The 16,115-nt window shown below is 45.2% G+C and overlaps 1 protein-coding gene across 1 annotated transcript; it reads right to left on the bottom strand.

The window, feature by feature from the left end:
* Positions 1–1,254: 1,254 nt before the first annotated feature.
* On the bottom strand, positions 1,255–9,930 carry nacc1b (nucleus accumbens associated 1, BEN and BTB (POZ) domain containing b; the record flags this gene model as incomplete). Its single annotated transcript, XM_079219121.1, has 7 exons — positions 9,790–9,930; positions 8,556–8,798; positions 7,313–7,501; positions 5,379–5,805; positions 3,896–4,202; positions 3,705–3,802; positions 1,255–1,595 (listed from the first exon to the last, which is right to left on the bottom strand). Exons 1-7 carry the CDS (start codon positions 9,913–9,915, stop codon positions 1,255–1,257), a joined length of 1,731 nt encoding a protein of 576 aa, XP_079075247.1. The 5' UTR covers positions 9,916–9,930.
* Between the last annotated feature and the right edge of the window lie 6,185 nt (positions 9,931–16,115).

Genomic DNA, 16,115 nt, shown 5'->3' with positions numbered 1-16,115 from the left:
CAATGTACCAACGCCTGAATTAGCACCTTTGTCCACGCCAGGCGAGCATCCAGCAGCAGAGCCCGAGGAAGCGCGCTCTGCTAACTGGCATGGCCGCGGATATTCACGGGAAAACAATTTAAACACGAGCGGAAAACAAAAAGAACATCAACGTTGTATCCACACACACACACACACACACACACACACACACACACACACCTTGACTTCCCTTCAGACTTTTAAAGAAGGAATAAAAAGGGGATTGATAACCAGAGATATAAATTGGATTTCAGCTTGAATTCTTTCCTCTATTTTTTTCCTTACTTCTTCTCTTTCTGATACAAAACAAATGTAAAAAGAACGACGTAGCTGGATTGTACTCAAGCCGCAGGAACCAACACAGTGCATTTATCGCGCGCAAAACTCTTTGACAATCATTGTAACACGTTCCCTCTCCTTCAGGAGGCTTAACACAACAAAACTAAACACACATTAAGAACAATTTAAAACACAAAATAGGAACTGAAATGGTCTTTTAGGATCAAAAAGCTGGGGATTGTTTTTTTTAAATCAAGATAATATTTGTTTCTTCTCGTCGGGGTTAAAGAACAGCGTCGGTGGAGGTCGGGGATGTCGTAAACCATACCAATATACATATCAATATTCATACCTGACCTCTCAGAGAAGCTTTCATCACGAAAAACAATAAAGCAAAACGAAACCAATAGAAAACCCAGAAGGGCTCATGGACCTCCACTGGCTTTAGCAGAGCCGCGGGTCGCCGCGCATACATTCAATATCAAAAACAACAGTGTTACCGGAGTTTTTAGGAAGGGGGTGTGGGGGGTATCACTTTCTCCAAACAGGGTTACCCCCCCCTACCCCCAACCAACCCCAGGGAATGTCTGTGATTATTATGGTAGGAAAAGGGCCTTAGTGACAGCACACACTTAAAAAAAAAAAAAAAACAACAAAATAAAAGGTGGAAATAGTTAGATGTCAAAAAGGTTGCAGAGCAATGAGGAAGAGGTGGGGGGTGTGGGGGGGGCCAACCTCTTCTCTCTGCTACCTTTCTCTCTCGACCGCGTAAAAAAAATAAAAAAGGGAAGGCGGGACAACCCAAAAGTGAGGCATTCTGGGTCGTTGAGACAAATGTGGACAAACGAAAGGAGGGAAGCAGAACAAAAAGAGGTGTAGAAGAAGAAATAGACCCCCTCCCCCCCGGCATCCCTCCCTCCATCAATCCGTCCACTCGTCTGTCCGTTCACTCACTCAAAACAAAGTGCTGCCGTCGCCTCCCGCCCCGTGGAGGGCGTCCGCTTGCGTGGCTCCGCCCCCTGCGTCGTTATGGTTGCCGGCAGCCGCCCCGGCCGCAGCCGCCGCCACCGCTTCCAGGGAGGCGGGGTCAAAGCCTTGCTCCGCCCCCAGCGCGTCGGCCTCCATCTTCACGCTGTCGGCCAGGAAGGCAGAGTAGGCGTCGCTGTCGGCCATCAGCAGCTTGAGCTTGGGGATCCAGCTCTTGCGGACGACGCGGCGGGCGTTGGTGCACATGTCGGCCGCGATGGCGTTCATCTCGCTCTCCTTGAAGCTCGGCGCGAAGTTCTGGCAGTAAACTGGAGGGAGGAAAAGAGGTGAGGACAGAAAGAAGCCGCAGGACGAACAACGAAAGAATAAAGAGTCGGAAAAATGGACATTTCAACACTGCAAAGAGCAACTCAGCATGTAGCTCACAGTATTTATAGTGCTAGCATGTAGCTCACAGTATTTATAGTGCTAGCATGTAGCTCACAGTATTTATAGTGCTAGTATGTAGCTCACAGTATTTATAGTGCTAGCATGTAGCTCACAGTATTTATAGTGCTAGTATGTAGCTCACAGTATTTATAGTGCTTGCATGTAGCTCACAGTATTTATAGTGCTAGCATGTAGCTCACAGTATTTATAGTGCTTGTATGTAGCTCACAGTATTTATAGTGCTAGTATGTAGCTCACAGTATTTATAGTGCTAGTATGTAGCTCACAGTATTTATAGTGTTAGCATGTAGCTCACAGTATTTATAGTGCTTGCATGTAGCTCACAGTATTTATAGTGCTAGCATGTAGCTCACAGTATTTATAGTGCTTGCATGTAGCTCACAGTATTTATAGTGCTTGCATGTAGCTCACAGTATTTATAGTGCTTGCATGTAGCTCACAGTATTTATAGTGCTTGCATGTAGCTCACAGTATTTATAGTGTTAGCATGTAGCTCACAGTATTTATAGTGCTAGCATGTAGCTCACAGTATTTATAGTGCTAGCATGTAGCTCACATTATTTATAGTGTTAGCATGAAGCTCATTTAGCTCACAGTATTTATAGTGTTAGCATGTAGCTCACAGTATTTATAGTGCTAGCATGTAGCTCACAGTATTTATAGTATTAACATGAAGCTCATGTAGCTCACCGTATTTATAGTGCTAGCATGTAGCTCACAGTATTTATAGTGCTAGCATGTAGCTCACAGTATTTATAGTATTAACATGAAGCTCATGTAGCTCACAGTATTTATAGTGTTAGCATGTAGCTCACAGTATTTATAGTGTTAGCATGTAGCTCACAGTATTTATAGTGCTAGCATGTAGCTCACAGTATTTATAGTGCTAGCATGTAGCTCACAGTATTTATAGTGCTTGCATGTAGCTCACAGTATTTATAGTGTTAGCATGTAGCTCACAGTATTTATAGTGCTAGCATGTAGCTCACAGTATTTATAGTGCTAGCATGTAGCTCACAGTATTTATAGTGCTAGCATGTAGCTCACATTATTTATAGTGTTAGCATGTAGCTCACATTATTTATAGTGTTAGCATGAAGCTCATTTAGCTCACAGTATTTATAGTGTTAGCATGTAGCTCACAGTATTTATAGTGCTAGCATGTAGCTCACAGTATTTATAGTATTAACATGAAGCTCATGTAGCTCACCGTATTTATAGTGCTAGCATGTAGCTCACAGTATTTATAGTGCTAGCATGTAGCTCACAGTATTTATAGTATTAACATGAAGCTCATGTAGCTCACAGTATTTATAGTGTTAGCATGTAGCTCACAGTATTTATAGTGTTAGCATGTAGCTCACAGTATTTATAGTGCTAGCATGTAGCTCACAGTATTTATAGTGCTAGCATGTAGCTCACAGTATTTATAGTGCTAGCATGTAGCTCACAGTATTTATAGTGCTAGCATGTAGCTCACAGTATTTATAGTATTAACATGAAGCTCATTTAGCTCACAGTATTTATAGTATTAGCATGTAGCTCACAGTATTTATAGTGCAAACATGTAGCTCACAGTATTTATAGTGCTAGCATGTAGCTCACAGTATTTATAGTATTAACATGAAGCTCATTTAGCTCACAGTATTTATAGTGCTAGCATGTAGCTCACAGTATTTATAGTATTAGCATGTAGCTCACAGTATTTATAGTGCTAACATGCAGCTCACAGTATTTATAGTGCAAACATGTAGCTCACCATATTTATAGTGCTAGCATGTAGCTCATGTAGCTCACAGTATTTATAGTGCTAGCATGTAGCTCATGTAGCTCACAGTATTTATAGTGCTAACATGTAGCTCACAGTATTTATAGTGTTAGCATGTAGCTCACAGTATTTATAGTGTTAGCATGTAGCTCACAGTATTTATAGTGCTAAAGAGGGCGTGTCTCTCTGCATGACTCACATTTGACGGCGTGCAGCACTCGGTTGTCCAGCGGTTTGCGACTGGGGTCGTTGGTTGACGAGCGGATGCCGGTTCCACAGCTGTTAGCCAGAGTGCTCCTGAGCACAGAGAGAGGAACAACAACAGTCCACGATAAATAATCTCAGTCGACGGGGAACAATCGATCCGTCTAAACCGTGCCGACCACCGACCTGTCGAAGAACGCGGCCAGCAGGCGCCTGAGCAGCACCTTGTGGCGCGTGCCGGCGCTGACGTGGCAGTTCATGAGCTGCGCGCGGGAGATGAACACCGAGGTGCCGCTCACCAGCTCCAGCTTCTCGGCCGGGTCGCCCTCCTCGTACATCTTCGGGTGGCAGCGGTTGCCGATCTGGCTGATGAGCTCGGCGGGCAGCGACGCCAGGTCCTGCCGGGCCCGCGCCCCTCGGCCCCCCCGGCCGCCGCCACCGCCGCCCGAGTCCGGGGCCAAGTCCGGAAGGGCCTCCACCCGCTCGCCGACCACTGAGGGGGAGAACGATGGGGTTAATATTTACATTTAATTCTCCAAATAACATTATAATTACGCCGTGTGCTGGAGGGTTCTGATTGGCTCGCAATTTAAAAAACGCACACATGTTGCAGATCAGCTCAAATTAAATCTTCGTTAGGAATATATGCTTTTTATAAACACAAGTGTGAAAGTGTTTCAGCAGTAAAAGAAACAGCGATAAATAAAAACCTGCTCTAATTTGACCCGTGATGCGAGCGAGATAATCCTCCCGCTGGAGGCTCAGCATCGCCTCCGCTCACACGTTAAACTGCAGCGCTCTTCCTAAAGTGTTCTTTATTATTCTTACTTCAGTCTGTCTGGAAAAAAGGAAACCCTCTGATGATTCACAGAGACTTGGAATCCCCGTATTTTAAAATTAAGAAAAAGAAGAAGAAAAAGGCCCTTGGATCCATGGCCGTCCCGCAACGGGGTCACTTTAGCCACCGTCCCGCAACGGGGTCACTTTAGCCACCGTCCCGCAACGGGGTCACGTTAGCCACCGTCCCGCAACGGGGTCACGTTAGCCACCGTCCCGCAACGGGGTCACGTTAGCCACCGTCCCGCAACGGGGTCACGTTAGCCACCGTCCCGCAACGGGGTCACGTTAGCCACCGTCCCGCAACGGGGTCACGTTAGCCACCGTCCCGCAACGGGGTCACGTTAGCCACCGTCCCGCAACGGGGTCACGTTAGCCACCGTCCCGCAACGGGGTCACGTTAGCCACCGTCCCGCAACGGGGTCACGTTAGCCACCGTCCCGCAACGGGGTCACGTTAGCCACCGTCCCGCAACGGGGTCACGCTAGCCACCGTCCCGCAACGAGGTCACGCTAGCCACCGTCCCGCAACGGGGTCACGCTAGCCACCGTCCCGCAACGGGGTCACGCTAGCCACCGTCCCGCAACGGGGTCACGTTAGCCACCGTCCCGCAACGGGGTCACGTTAGCCACCGTCCCGCAACGGGCCACGCTAGCCACCGTCCCGCAACGGGTATCGTTAGTGACGACTAAGAAATGTCACTTCTTTTCCCCTCACAATATGATCAAAAAGAGCGATAACGGTATCGATAATGAGCCGACCCGATGAGTCGTGGTACCGGTACCCTGCCAGACGGGCTGCACACGCTACACGCCACCAGGAGAGAACGTACCGGCCGCCCCGGCGTTCAGCATGCTGTACATGGTGTACATGTTGCAGATCTGTCTGTACTGCTCTTCGGCGCTCTCGTCCGCCACGTCGTCCTCCTCCTCGTCGTCGTGGTAGCTGATCGGCGAGTCGCTGGTGTACATGCTCAGCGTGCCTGGGCTCGTGCCTTCGGGGGTCCCGCCGTTGTTGTTGTTGTTGTTGTTGTTGTTGTTACCGTTGAGCCCGGCTCCTCCCATCGACGTGGCGACGCCGCCGCCCACCATGCCGGCGTTAGCGGCGGCGTTGTTGGAGGAGGAGCACGAGGAGGAGGAGGAAGAGTAGCGCGCGGCCTTCCTCATGCCGCCTGCCCCGCCGCCGCCTGACCCGCCGTTGCCGCCCTCCCACAGCCGCTTGGCCACCGGGGTGCAGACCACCGAGTAGGGAGAGCCCTCCTGCTGGAGAGAAACCGCCATGTCACCTTCACGGCCGGGCCAAGTTAAGAGAAACAAACCAAAAACATCAACAGAAAACCACAACGAGATTTACAGTATTTAGATAGTCGTCATGACTTAAAAAAAAAAAATCTAAAATGTCTCATTTATTATATGATAAACGACGCTTTACCAAAATGAGAATCTTTGAAAAACTCAAAAGTTTTTGTTCCCTATTTTACATTTAATAAAAACGACTTCTTGAATGCTAGATTGAAAGACAGGAAGCTGCACGAGAACGTCTGACATTAAACAAAAGGAAGTAGATGATACGTTTAAATGCTAACTTTTAGCACCTAACAGTTGATACTCGTCACCACGGACACATAATACATCAATACATTTTTTAATGACAATTTGTTTTAATCAATAATTTAAAAAAAATAAGCTTCCTTCGTCTGTTTTTACTAATAAAAACCCACTATGAATGACTATAACAAAGTAAAAGTATATCATTTAGTATTTTTGATCCTTTATAAACGTGATCAGAGATCTCAAAGTTTTATGATCCATTGCATAAATATCTGTAACAGAACCATCATGACTAAAGGAATGCGAGATACCACAGTTACAATGCCATGAATCATAAAATAATTCAGTGTTCAGCAGCAGCTCAGTAAAGACTCCCTGAACTGTGGTCACATGACCGTCGGTCTCAGCCGAGTCAATCTAGACTTTTATGCTTTTACAGAATCTGGTTACGTCAGACGCTTCATTTGGGACAAGAGTTTAAATGAGGCGTGTAGAATAAAAGTATTTTTGATGCAGTATCACCATTTTAGGCTTTTTCTGCGTTCGAAGACCGTCGGAAAGATGAAAATCTGATGTTCATGACGTGGCTTAAAGAAAACTTGCTTTTTCAAAATCCCGCCGGCGGGTTTTAGGGTTCAGAATGAAGTCCATGGCCTTCAGGTGACGTACGGGCCCTTTGCAAAATGAGCCCTTCCAGCCGTTACAGGAAGCAGATGATTCTTCCTTCTTTCTGATTGTTTAGCAGCTGCAGCGGCGTGGAGCGAGCTTTCCTTGAAAAGTCCATCAAAGCCTTTTCAAACCTCAAACTCAATGAGACGCCGAGTCATGGAGCCGCGCTTCAGGCGGCGGAAACACGGATTCTTTATTCATGTCGGACTAGAAAAACGGTTAATTACCTCATCAGCTGCAGGGGTCATGCACATTCTGACCAATGGGTTTCATGACTTTAAACCAAATGTCATGACAAACATTTAGTGAAATCTGGGTGTAAACAGTAAAAAGTGAGTAAATGTAGTATTTAAACTAACAATGAGAATACAAAGCATACAGTAAACCTTAAATGACTCAAATGAATGAGACAATAGTTTGATTAAAAGAATAAACATTCATATAGATGCCTGTATGTATGCCTGCTTATATTTTGAGTCTTTCTTTTAAAAGCACATTCATTATTTCAAACTCAGCGTAAATGAACGACATGAACACGCCGGCCTACCTGCTGCGGCGTGGAGGCCGTCTGTTCCGTCTTCACCTTGGACACGAGGGGGAGGGGCGTCAGGCAGGAGGCGGGCCTTCCCGTTGCCGGGGCGACCACGCCGACTCCGCCCATCGTCTGCGTGACGGGGCTCTGGGGCTCGGTCTCCTCGGCGTGGAGGCCCTGCGAGTCGCAGCTGGGAGACGAGACCTGCAGGTGGAGGTTAATAAAACGGTATTATTCGCCTGAAACGTGGCGGCAGTGAAGCGGGGACGAGCGTCGTTAGGATCTCATGGAGAACAGGATCGGTTCTTTGGGAGAGAGAAAGGAAAAAAAGACGATCAATTGTGAAAAAGAAGCGACATTGAAAGAGTTCTCAGCGTCTACTGGAGTGAAATGCAGCCTCGCTTTGGATCTTTGTGTTCTCTCTCTGAGCCGTGTGTGTGTGTGTGTGTGTGTGTGTGTGTGTGTGTGTGTGTGTGTGTGTGTGTGTGTGTGTGTGTGTGTGTGTGTGTGTCTAGAGACCATCTCATTTAGGTGAAGCCACTGTTCTGGCTGGTCGTAACACTCGAGGCTTCTTCTCTTGAAATGGTTTCGTAGAAATGTTTACTGAGGGAATAAATCAAGAGAGAAGTAGAGTCATTTATATAGACTTCTATACAACCAGAGGAGTCGCCCCCTGGTGGTCAGGAGAGAGAATGCAGCTTTAACACATGAAGCATAGACTTCTATACAACCAGAGGAGTCGCCCCCTGGTGGTCAGGAGAGAGAATGCAGCTTTAACACATGAAGCATATACTTCTATACAACCAGAGGAGTCGCCCCCTGGTGGTCAGGAGAGAGAATGCAGCTTTAACACATGAAGCATATACTTCTATACAACCAGAGGAGTCACCCCCTGGTGGTCAGGAGAGAGAATGCAGCTTTAACACATGAAGCATAGACTTCTATACAACCAGAGGAGTCACCCCCTGGTGGTCAGGAGAGAGAATGCAGCTTTAACACATGAAGCATTAGCTTCCTTTTCCAGTCTATCTGCTCCAGTCGACTCCAGGGAAGTGAAGAAGAGTTCAATCGAACAAAATGCTTGAGTCAGCGCTCGTTTACTCAACGTTTATTAATATTGAACGAGTCTAAATTTCACCAAATTCGACAACTTGGGTCAGCAGAAGTGGACCAACAGTAGAGCGGCCCAACAGACAGGCAAGAGATCTCTTTCTTTATAGTTATAGGATTGTGTAGAAGCGCGTCGGCGGCGGGTTACCTTGAGGAAAAACTCGGTGCCTTTCTCCATGATCTGCTGGATCTGGAGGAAGCCGGCGGTGTACATGAGCAGGAACTGGTCTCCCACGTTCATGCTGAGGCGGCCCGTGTAGCAGAAGGCCAGGATCTGCTGGAAGCTCTGCGGCTGCACGGCCGGCGGCAGCTCCACCACCGAGCTCTTCCCGCCGGCGTTGAACAGATCCCGGAAGTAGGAGCTGCTGGCCGCCAGCACCGCACGGTGGGCCTGAGGGGTGAGGAGGATTTACATGACTTTTACTAAACTTTGGGGATTTTTCCAGACCTGGAAATAACCATTTTAAATTTCCATGACTTTTCCAGGTTTTCCATGAGCGTAAGAACCCTGCACTTCATCTCCACCACGCTGGCAGGTAACCTGCCTTCGGTGGAAATCTATTTTGGAACCGCGACGGGAAAAGAATTAGTATTGATCACACGAATTGTATCCAACTGAAAAAAGGAACCGTTTCCCGTTAAAACTCCGTCTGAAATGAAGCCAAATTTCTAATTGCAGCCTTACAAATCCTAATCGTATCGAGCAGCAGCAAAGCCAACGATTCAGTCCCCATTGTGAGAGCGGAGGCCAAGAGGGAGCTCAGAAAATCTATTAGAAATTATTTAAAGCAGGACTCTGGCAGACATTGACCCGAGTCATATTTCCCCGTTTTACCGATTGATTCAAGAATCTTGCCAGCATCTTCACCGCGGAGCTAATGAGGTCTCACTGCAGCGCTCACAACCTCCAGAGAAATGAAGAAAACACCAAAAACCTTCCCAGGCATGTTGCTCAACACTGAGTATCTGCAAAATGAAAATGAAATGCTTTTAAACTATTTCCTTTGATTCCAAATATACTTTGGCCACGTCTTTATCCTATTTGACTAAAAGAAGCTAACGTAAATAACGTTAAACATATTATTGAGCTTTTAAGTCCAATGTATTTAACAATGTAAGTGAAGTGAGAGGAGAACCCCGGGCGCTGGCGGAGTTCCAAGTTTCCCTTTGATGAAACTACACCTCGGCCACCTTGTCTCGGAGATGAAAACACACACACACACCTTTTGCCTACAGAGAGCACGGTTAACGTAACGCTAGGCTACGGAGACGTGAACGAGCTCATCCCACGACCAACAGGCTCATAATTAAACGTAGAACTGATTTATTATTATTGTTTGAATACGACTCTGGCTACACGCTGGTGGAGCAGGCAACCGGACCTTGAAGGCGTGTCCCTTGACGACCACGGAGACATCGCAGTAGAGGCCCTGCAGCCGCTGTTCGTTCAGACACTCCAGGATGTTGTTGCCAAAGTTGGGGATCGCCATCTGCAGCGTCTGAGCCATAACGCTCTGCCCAGCACCACAGGGTCTGAGGAGCAAGAGACAGGGGTAGGGGCAGAGAGAGGGAAGAGGGGTGTTGGGTTAACAGTGGTTCTCAAACTTGTTTTGTCACGCCCCACTTTGCAGGGAGAACAATGTGCACGCCCCACCAAAATAATCCATGCTGAATTTGTATTGAAATAACTTTTTGTTTCTGCAATTTTCTATTATTTTGGGGGTACATTCTTTTTAAAATTGTATTCAAAATTAGGTTAAAATTTCGTTTAATATTTCAAAATTGCATTCAAAATTTCCTTTTTAAAATTCTCTTTATTCTATTATTTGGGGGGTCCGTTCTTTTTGAAAATATCGTTCAAATTTCCTTTTTTAAATTTAGTTTAAAATATCCTTCTTTAAAAAAATTCTCTTTATTATTTGGGGGTCCGTTCTTTAAAAAAAATTCCTTTTAAAAATTCCGTTTAAATTTGCTTTATTCTATTATTAATAATAGAATAATTGCGCCCCACAGTTTGAGAACCACTGGGTCAATAAGCCGATGACGTTGCATATCGGCCAATCGGATGCCACCTTCAAATGGGTTCAAACGGGTCATGTCTCCTTCTGTAAGAACTATTCTATAAACATGTGAACATCTCCTTCAGACAGTTTCTCCACAAAAATGTACATTTCACAAGCTTACACTTGAACACATCACGATATCGTTATAGTTTTATAATCCTGAGTGAACAGAGCTTGAACGCATCATGAAGTGACTCAAGTGCCACGCTTGACAAACCCAGCAGTGGAAAGGTACTGGGAGAGCGCAGGTGTCCATGACAACGGTCCAAACCCAAAGAGCTCATAAACCCAGAACCCTCCGGGACGTAACCGACGTCACCTGGTGAACGAGTGCGAGAGGCTCCAAGGGCCTGAAACTCTGTCAACACGAACGGGACGGCACTTTGCTGCGACATATCACAACGTCGTAAAATGTTGTGGACAATTTACGGGTATTTATTTTAGACTTTTCTTTACTCCCGAGCGTTTGCCTCACCAGCGAGAGGTAAAGTTAAAATAATCTATTCAGACAAAACGGCTTCACGGACAAAATGAAAAGAAACAGTTATTAAATAAATAAACCAGCTGTGTGGTAAAGTCTCTGCTTTCATGTGTTTTCATACTTTATCCTTCATGTTTTTTATGTAAATGTAATATAACGGCCGTCTCTTCGTTTACATCTCCGGCTCCCACCAGGAACCCCGGTGTTTAACGTCACATTGCTATGAATTGTGGGTAAATTCCCTGGAGACAAAGTGTGCAGACTTACGGAAAATGTCACTAAAAAAAAAAACTCAACTGAATTAGCATCACTGGGAAGGAGAGATGACTGAAGGTGAGGAAGAGCGTGAGGAAGAGGAAACCGTGGAGAAGAGTTCAAAAGAAACTGGAAGATGTGCAGGAGGCAAACGAGACAGAAGTGAGTGGGAGAGACTTGAGATAAATAAACAGGGTAATTGAAGCGTATGATGATTAATCATTAAAGTATTTGGTAAACAACTTTAATTCAAAACTTCAAAATGAAAGAGAATTTTGGGCCACCAGCAGTTATGTAAGCCATCCTTCTGTTATTAATTTTTTCATAACCTTGTTTCATTACATCTAATTCAGTCAATAAACTGTTGGGTGGTTTTTGGCCTACTTTGTTGCGTTCGCAGTCAAAACACAGCCTCTTGCATAACTCGTCTCCTTCACTCGTCTCCTTCTTCATCATCATCATCCAGCAAAAGAAGCCGTGATCAAAGGAGGAGGAGGAACTGTCCGCCCGGCGACAGAAACAAACAAGGGAATGTGATTTATGCTCAAGGCGGAGGGCACTGCCGTTTTATTAGCGTCTATAAACGCACAGTATATACATAGATCTGCTTTAATGTGAAATAAAAGCCTTTTAATTCCACGCCTGCTATGCCCTATGTATTGGTTTTTAAATAGCTTGTATTGTTCTTCATTTGGTGCTTTTGTAGTCAAAGAAAAAACCTTGAATTACAAGACAGACACAAGTGAGAAACGTTGCAGTGTCGCACTAGTATTTGCTGAGAGGCTGACTAAAGGACGAAAGGCAGATGGAAATGAAAAGTGTGTGCAACTGATCGAGCTGCAACTAGTCAGCTAATCGGTCGACAAACAGTCGCCAAGTATTTCAAAGATCGATCAATGCTGACAGAAAATGCTGTTTTCAGCCTTAAAATATGACGATTTCCTGTTTAAGTATGGGCCCGAACAAGACATTTAAAAAGACCTTAGACTAGGACATGTTCCACTACTTTGACATTTTACAGACCAAAGATCAATCAATTAGTCTAGAAAATAACCGACAGATTAGTCAATCATGCTGCAGTCCTGCTTACTTAACCTCTGGAGCACCGCTCAGGCTACACACTTCCACATGTTAACATCATCCACTCGTACAACACGCAACAAACATTTCACATTCTTATCTTACGCTTTGTTTAACGTCAACCATCACGGAGTAAATACAGTTTTCTCCTCCAGTAGATCATGTGATCATGACGTCATGGATGTTGCTCTAGTCTCTGATCATGTGGAAAGTACCAATCAGTGTTTAGACCAACAGGAGGAGAGCTAGAAACGTTAGCAGCACCGCTAACGGAGAACCAGCGGAGGTTCACTTCAGTTACATGGTGATGCGTTCAGGCTCAGTGAAAATGAGTACTGGCTGAACGTCCTCATGATGCGTTCACATGTAGTCTAGTGAAATGTAGTGTTGGTGATAAACTAGAATAAATCCAGATTTTCACGTTAATATAAAATCAATATTGGAGATGAATTATGACGTTTAACTTCCTAACACGCTTCTTAGCTCATTATTACACTTCATTAACAATAATGATGACTAGATTGGTTATAATGCATAAAATTATAATCTTTTATTTCCTTATTTGATTTGTGTTTTTAGAAATGACTATAACAAAGTAAAAGTCTAAAATGTAAGAATTCTTTAGCGTTGAAATAGTTTTTGGGACGGTGGTTGTCTGGATCCTCGTCGACCCGCTACTATGAACAAACAAAGGAACTCGTATCTGACAATATGGATCATTAATCATCATTAATGATCCCTGATCAGAGATCTAAAACCCATATTTGCTCCCTTTTATATTTCCGTGCTGATGCGATCCCTGAGGTGTTATGATCCGTTGCACCGCTAACATTATTGAAGACCTGCTTTCAGAGCTCCATACAGGTGAAGTCTATCATTATAAAACCGCTTCAGCCGCTGAAGACGAGGACTCGGGAACAGATAAACCCGTAAAGAGGTTCCATGTGAAAGAACCGCCTCGCGGCAGTGATGTACAACGGCACCAAGAGCCAATTCACATGAATGGGGACATTGTTGGGCTTTAAAGCTACGGCCGGCAAGAGGTCACGTGACTGTTAGAAATAGTTATCTGATAAAAGCACAATTTAATTGTCTTGAGATTAAACAAAGGACAATTCACTGTTAAATGCTTTAGAAACAGGATGTGCGAGGAAATATTTTGCAGCCAAATCAAATATTTTACAGGATATTCAGGATATTTGTTTCTTTACAACACATTTAATATTGTACAAAGGTAATAAACTAGTTTATGAATATGAGATACGAGTTTACAGATGATTGCAATCCCTCCTCGGCATAGTGGAGGTTGGTTTCCAGCGTTTTGACGGTTACACCTGCGGTTTATGCTCATGTCTTTGAGTTGCACATGTTGTGTTTTTAATTCTTCACATTTAGTTTTGTTTGTTTCGTTTTAAACGTAGACGTGCCACGCCACCAAGCGCGAGTGCAACCGAAGCTTCGGATCACTTTAAGGTGGATTTGTATTACTTCTAAAATGACAACTCCTTCAGTGCAGCTGCTCTTTGGCCAACAGTGACATCGTGGTTGTAGCTTCCAGGTGTGAAAGTGAAGCAGAGAGCACACTCTGCTTGGTTGTGGGGGAAAAGATGTATAATAATAAAAATAAAAAAAAGTGTGCTTAGGCGGTCCTGGGAGCCAGACGAGCGCCTACATAAGGGCAGCGCTGAGAATAAAAAGGGCCATCAGCAGTTCATCATAATTAATTTTTTAAGTTTATAGCAACCCATTAACTTTGATAGATATACAGGCACAGTAAGTAGGGCAGTGGGTTATGAGAGAGTAAAGCGCGAGTATTTACAATCACAGCGCCACACACTTTGTCTTAATTAATTATTATATATATTTATTTGCCCACAGAGAAGAAGAAAGCAACAACCAGAGCTAGATGTCAGCATCTCTGGTTGTTTAACAACAGCGAGCAAAACAGTTTGACTGAGTCGCTTAAAGATTGCGTAAATGCTAATATTTACTGTGAGTACTAATTGTGAAGACTGCCTTTATGACATAATCATGCTTAATTAATGGACAGCCATATCCTGGACAACAACAAAAAACAATTAAGATTGCAGACGGAGCGCTTTATTGGATCGGGAGCACTTTGTAGAATATCTGAATAATATATGCCGTCATATCAAAACACTATTAGCGCCCGAGTGTATAAATTACAGTTTTCAACTACTTCTAAAATCAATAAGGTTTTGACATAACTTCCCGGCCACACATTATTGTTGTACCTCGACGGTTTGCGTCGATGTGAAGAGATCAATGTGCGTCGCATTAAAGTGAATATTACCCAACTGAAGTGGCTCTGAGGAACATTTTCCCTGTGCATTCTGGGTCTTATCCAGGGTCTGTTTACACACATTCCTCCTACTTTAGTTATTATATATCAGGACGTGGATTTATGTCCCGTCAAACCAGGTTGTAGCACCCAAGATTAGGATGTAAAAATAACTGGATTTGGCCTCTGGACTGGCTGGGAAAACTACATAAGTACTAAAAATGCATGATTTGCACTGTCTGCTCCCTAACATGTGCACTGCACCCCCACGCCCCCACCCCCGGCTTTGAGCGGAGCGACCAATGGCAGATGCCTCAGGCGGTCTCCAGGTGTAAACATGTGCAACCGCATGAATAATAAGCAGGTCTGTCTCCAAGACAAAAGAAGAAACGACCATTTTCACAATACAGCGCCAGCATTTGTGATACTAAAAACAACCTCCAAGTCTTTTTCAACTTTGTTTCTTTCCCACCACAACCCCCCCAGGGTGAAACACACACCGCTAATTTGGTTTCATAAACAAGACAGCGGAGGTCGGCCATGTCACCCGGGGACATCCTACCAGCCACCTTTTCCTCCTCGCAGGTCAGAGGCCACAACAACTTCCAGGAAACATAAAAGGGGAGTGAATTCACACCACTTGACCTTTGCCCCGCAGTCCCCATGTGACCCATTATATGCTCTGTGTGTGTCCTTTACAACTTTTAAAGTTCATCTCCAGTGCCACACACACACACTCTGTGTTTGCTATATGCAGACTAACACACACATGCTCCAGCTAACAGACAAACAGCCTAAAAAAGATAAAAGAAAAGTGACTCGACAACTGCAGTCAGCTATCACACACACACACACACACACACACACACACACACACACACACACACACACACACACACACAAAATTCTGACTCTACACAAACGTGTGATGTGACATCAATCACGACCAGCTTCCTGGTTGCAGGAGGGTAAAAGGTGGCCCGTTAGCAAGAAGCAAGCTAACGCTCTGAGCTAACACTGGCATGAGTGTAACACTTCACCAAAAAAAAAAGGGCATTTAAGTCTTCCCAGCTGTGCGTTTATAAAGCATTTCAGGCTGGGAATGCTGCAGCCTGCAGCCACCAGCGAGGGTGGAGGGAGAGAGCCGGGGCAGAGAGCTCGGTGCCCCGCCGTGTGCCAGCCTCTTTGCCCCGGTAGGATTTTTTTTTTTTTGGGAAGTCCTCCCTCGGCTGGCCCGGGCCGGTGCGTTCAATGGCGGGAGGGAGCAGCGGAAAAAAGAAGGAGGGGGACACACACATACAGCTCTTCCTTCTTTTCACCCGCTTTACGACACACGTTTACCGTCCGAGGGACAGCGAGGGGGGGACACGAACACGGCCACGACAATAGTCGCAAGGATAAAATATTTAGCACTCTACCTCCCAAGTCTTCCCTCCTCTCTCTCCCCGAACTAACCGCTGCTTGGTGTCCGTAAAGACCCGAGTGCTCTCCTTCCTCCTAACGGCCGAATGGCAGCTACCGATACGG

The sequence above is a fragment of the Taurulus bubalis genome, assembly GCF_910589615.1.
Source record: "Taurulus bubalis genome assembly, chromosome: 6".
In the NCBI taxonomy this organism is placed as follows: Eukaryota; Metazoa; Chordata; class Actinopteri; order Perciformes; family Cottidae; genus Taurulus; species Taurulus bubalis.
This window is presented reverse-complemented; position numbering and strand designations above follow the sequence as displayed.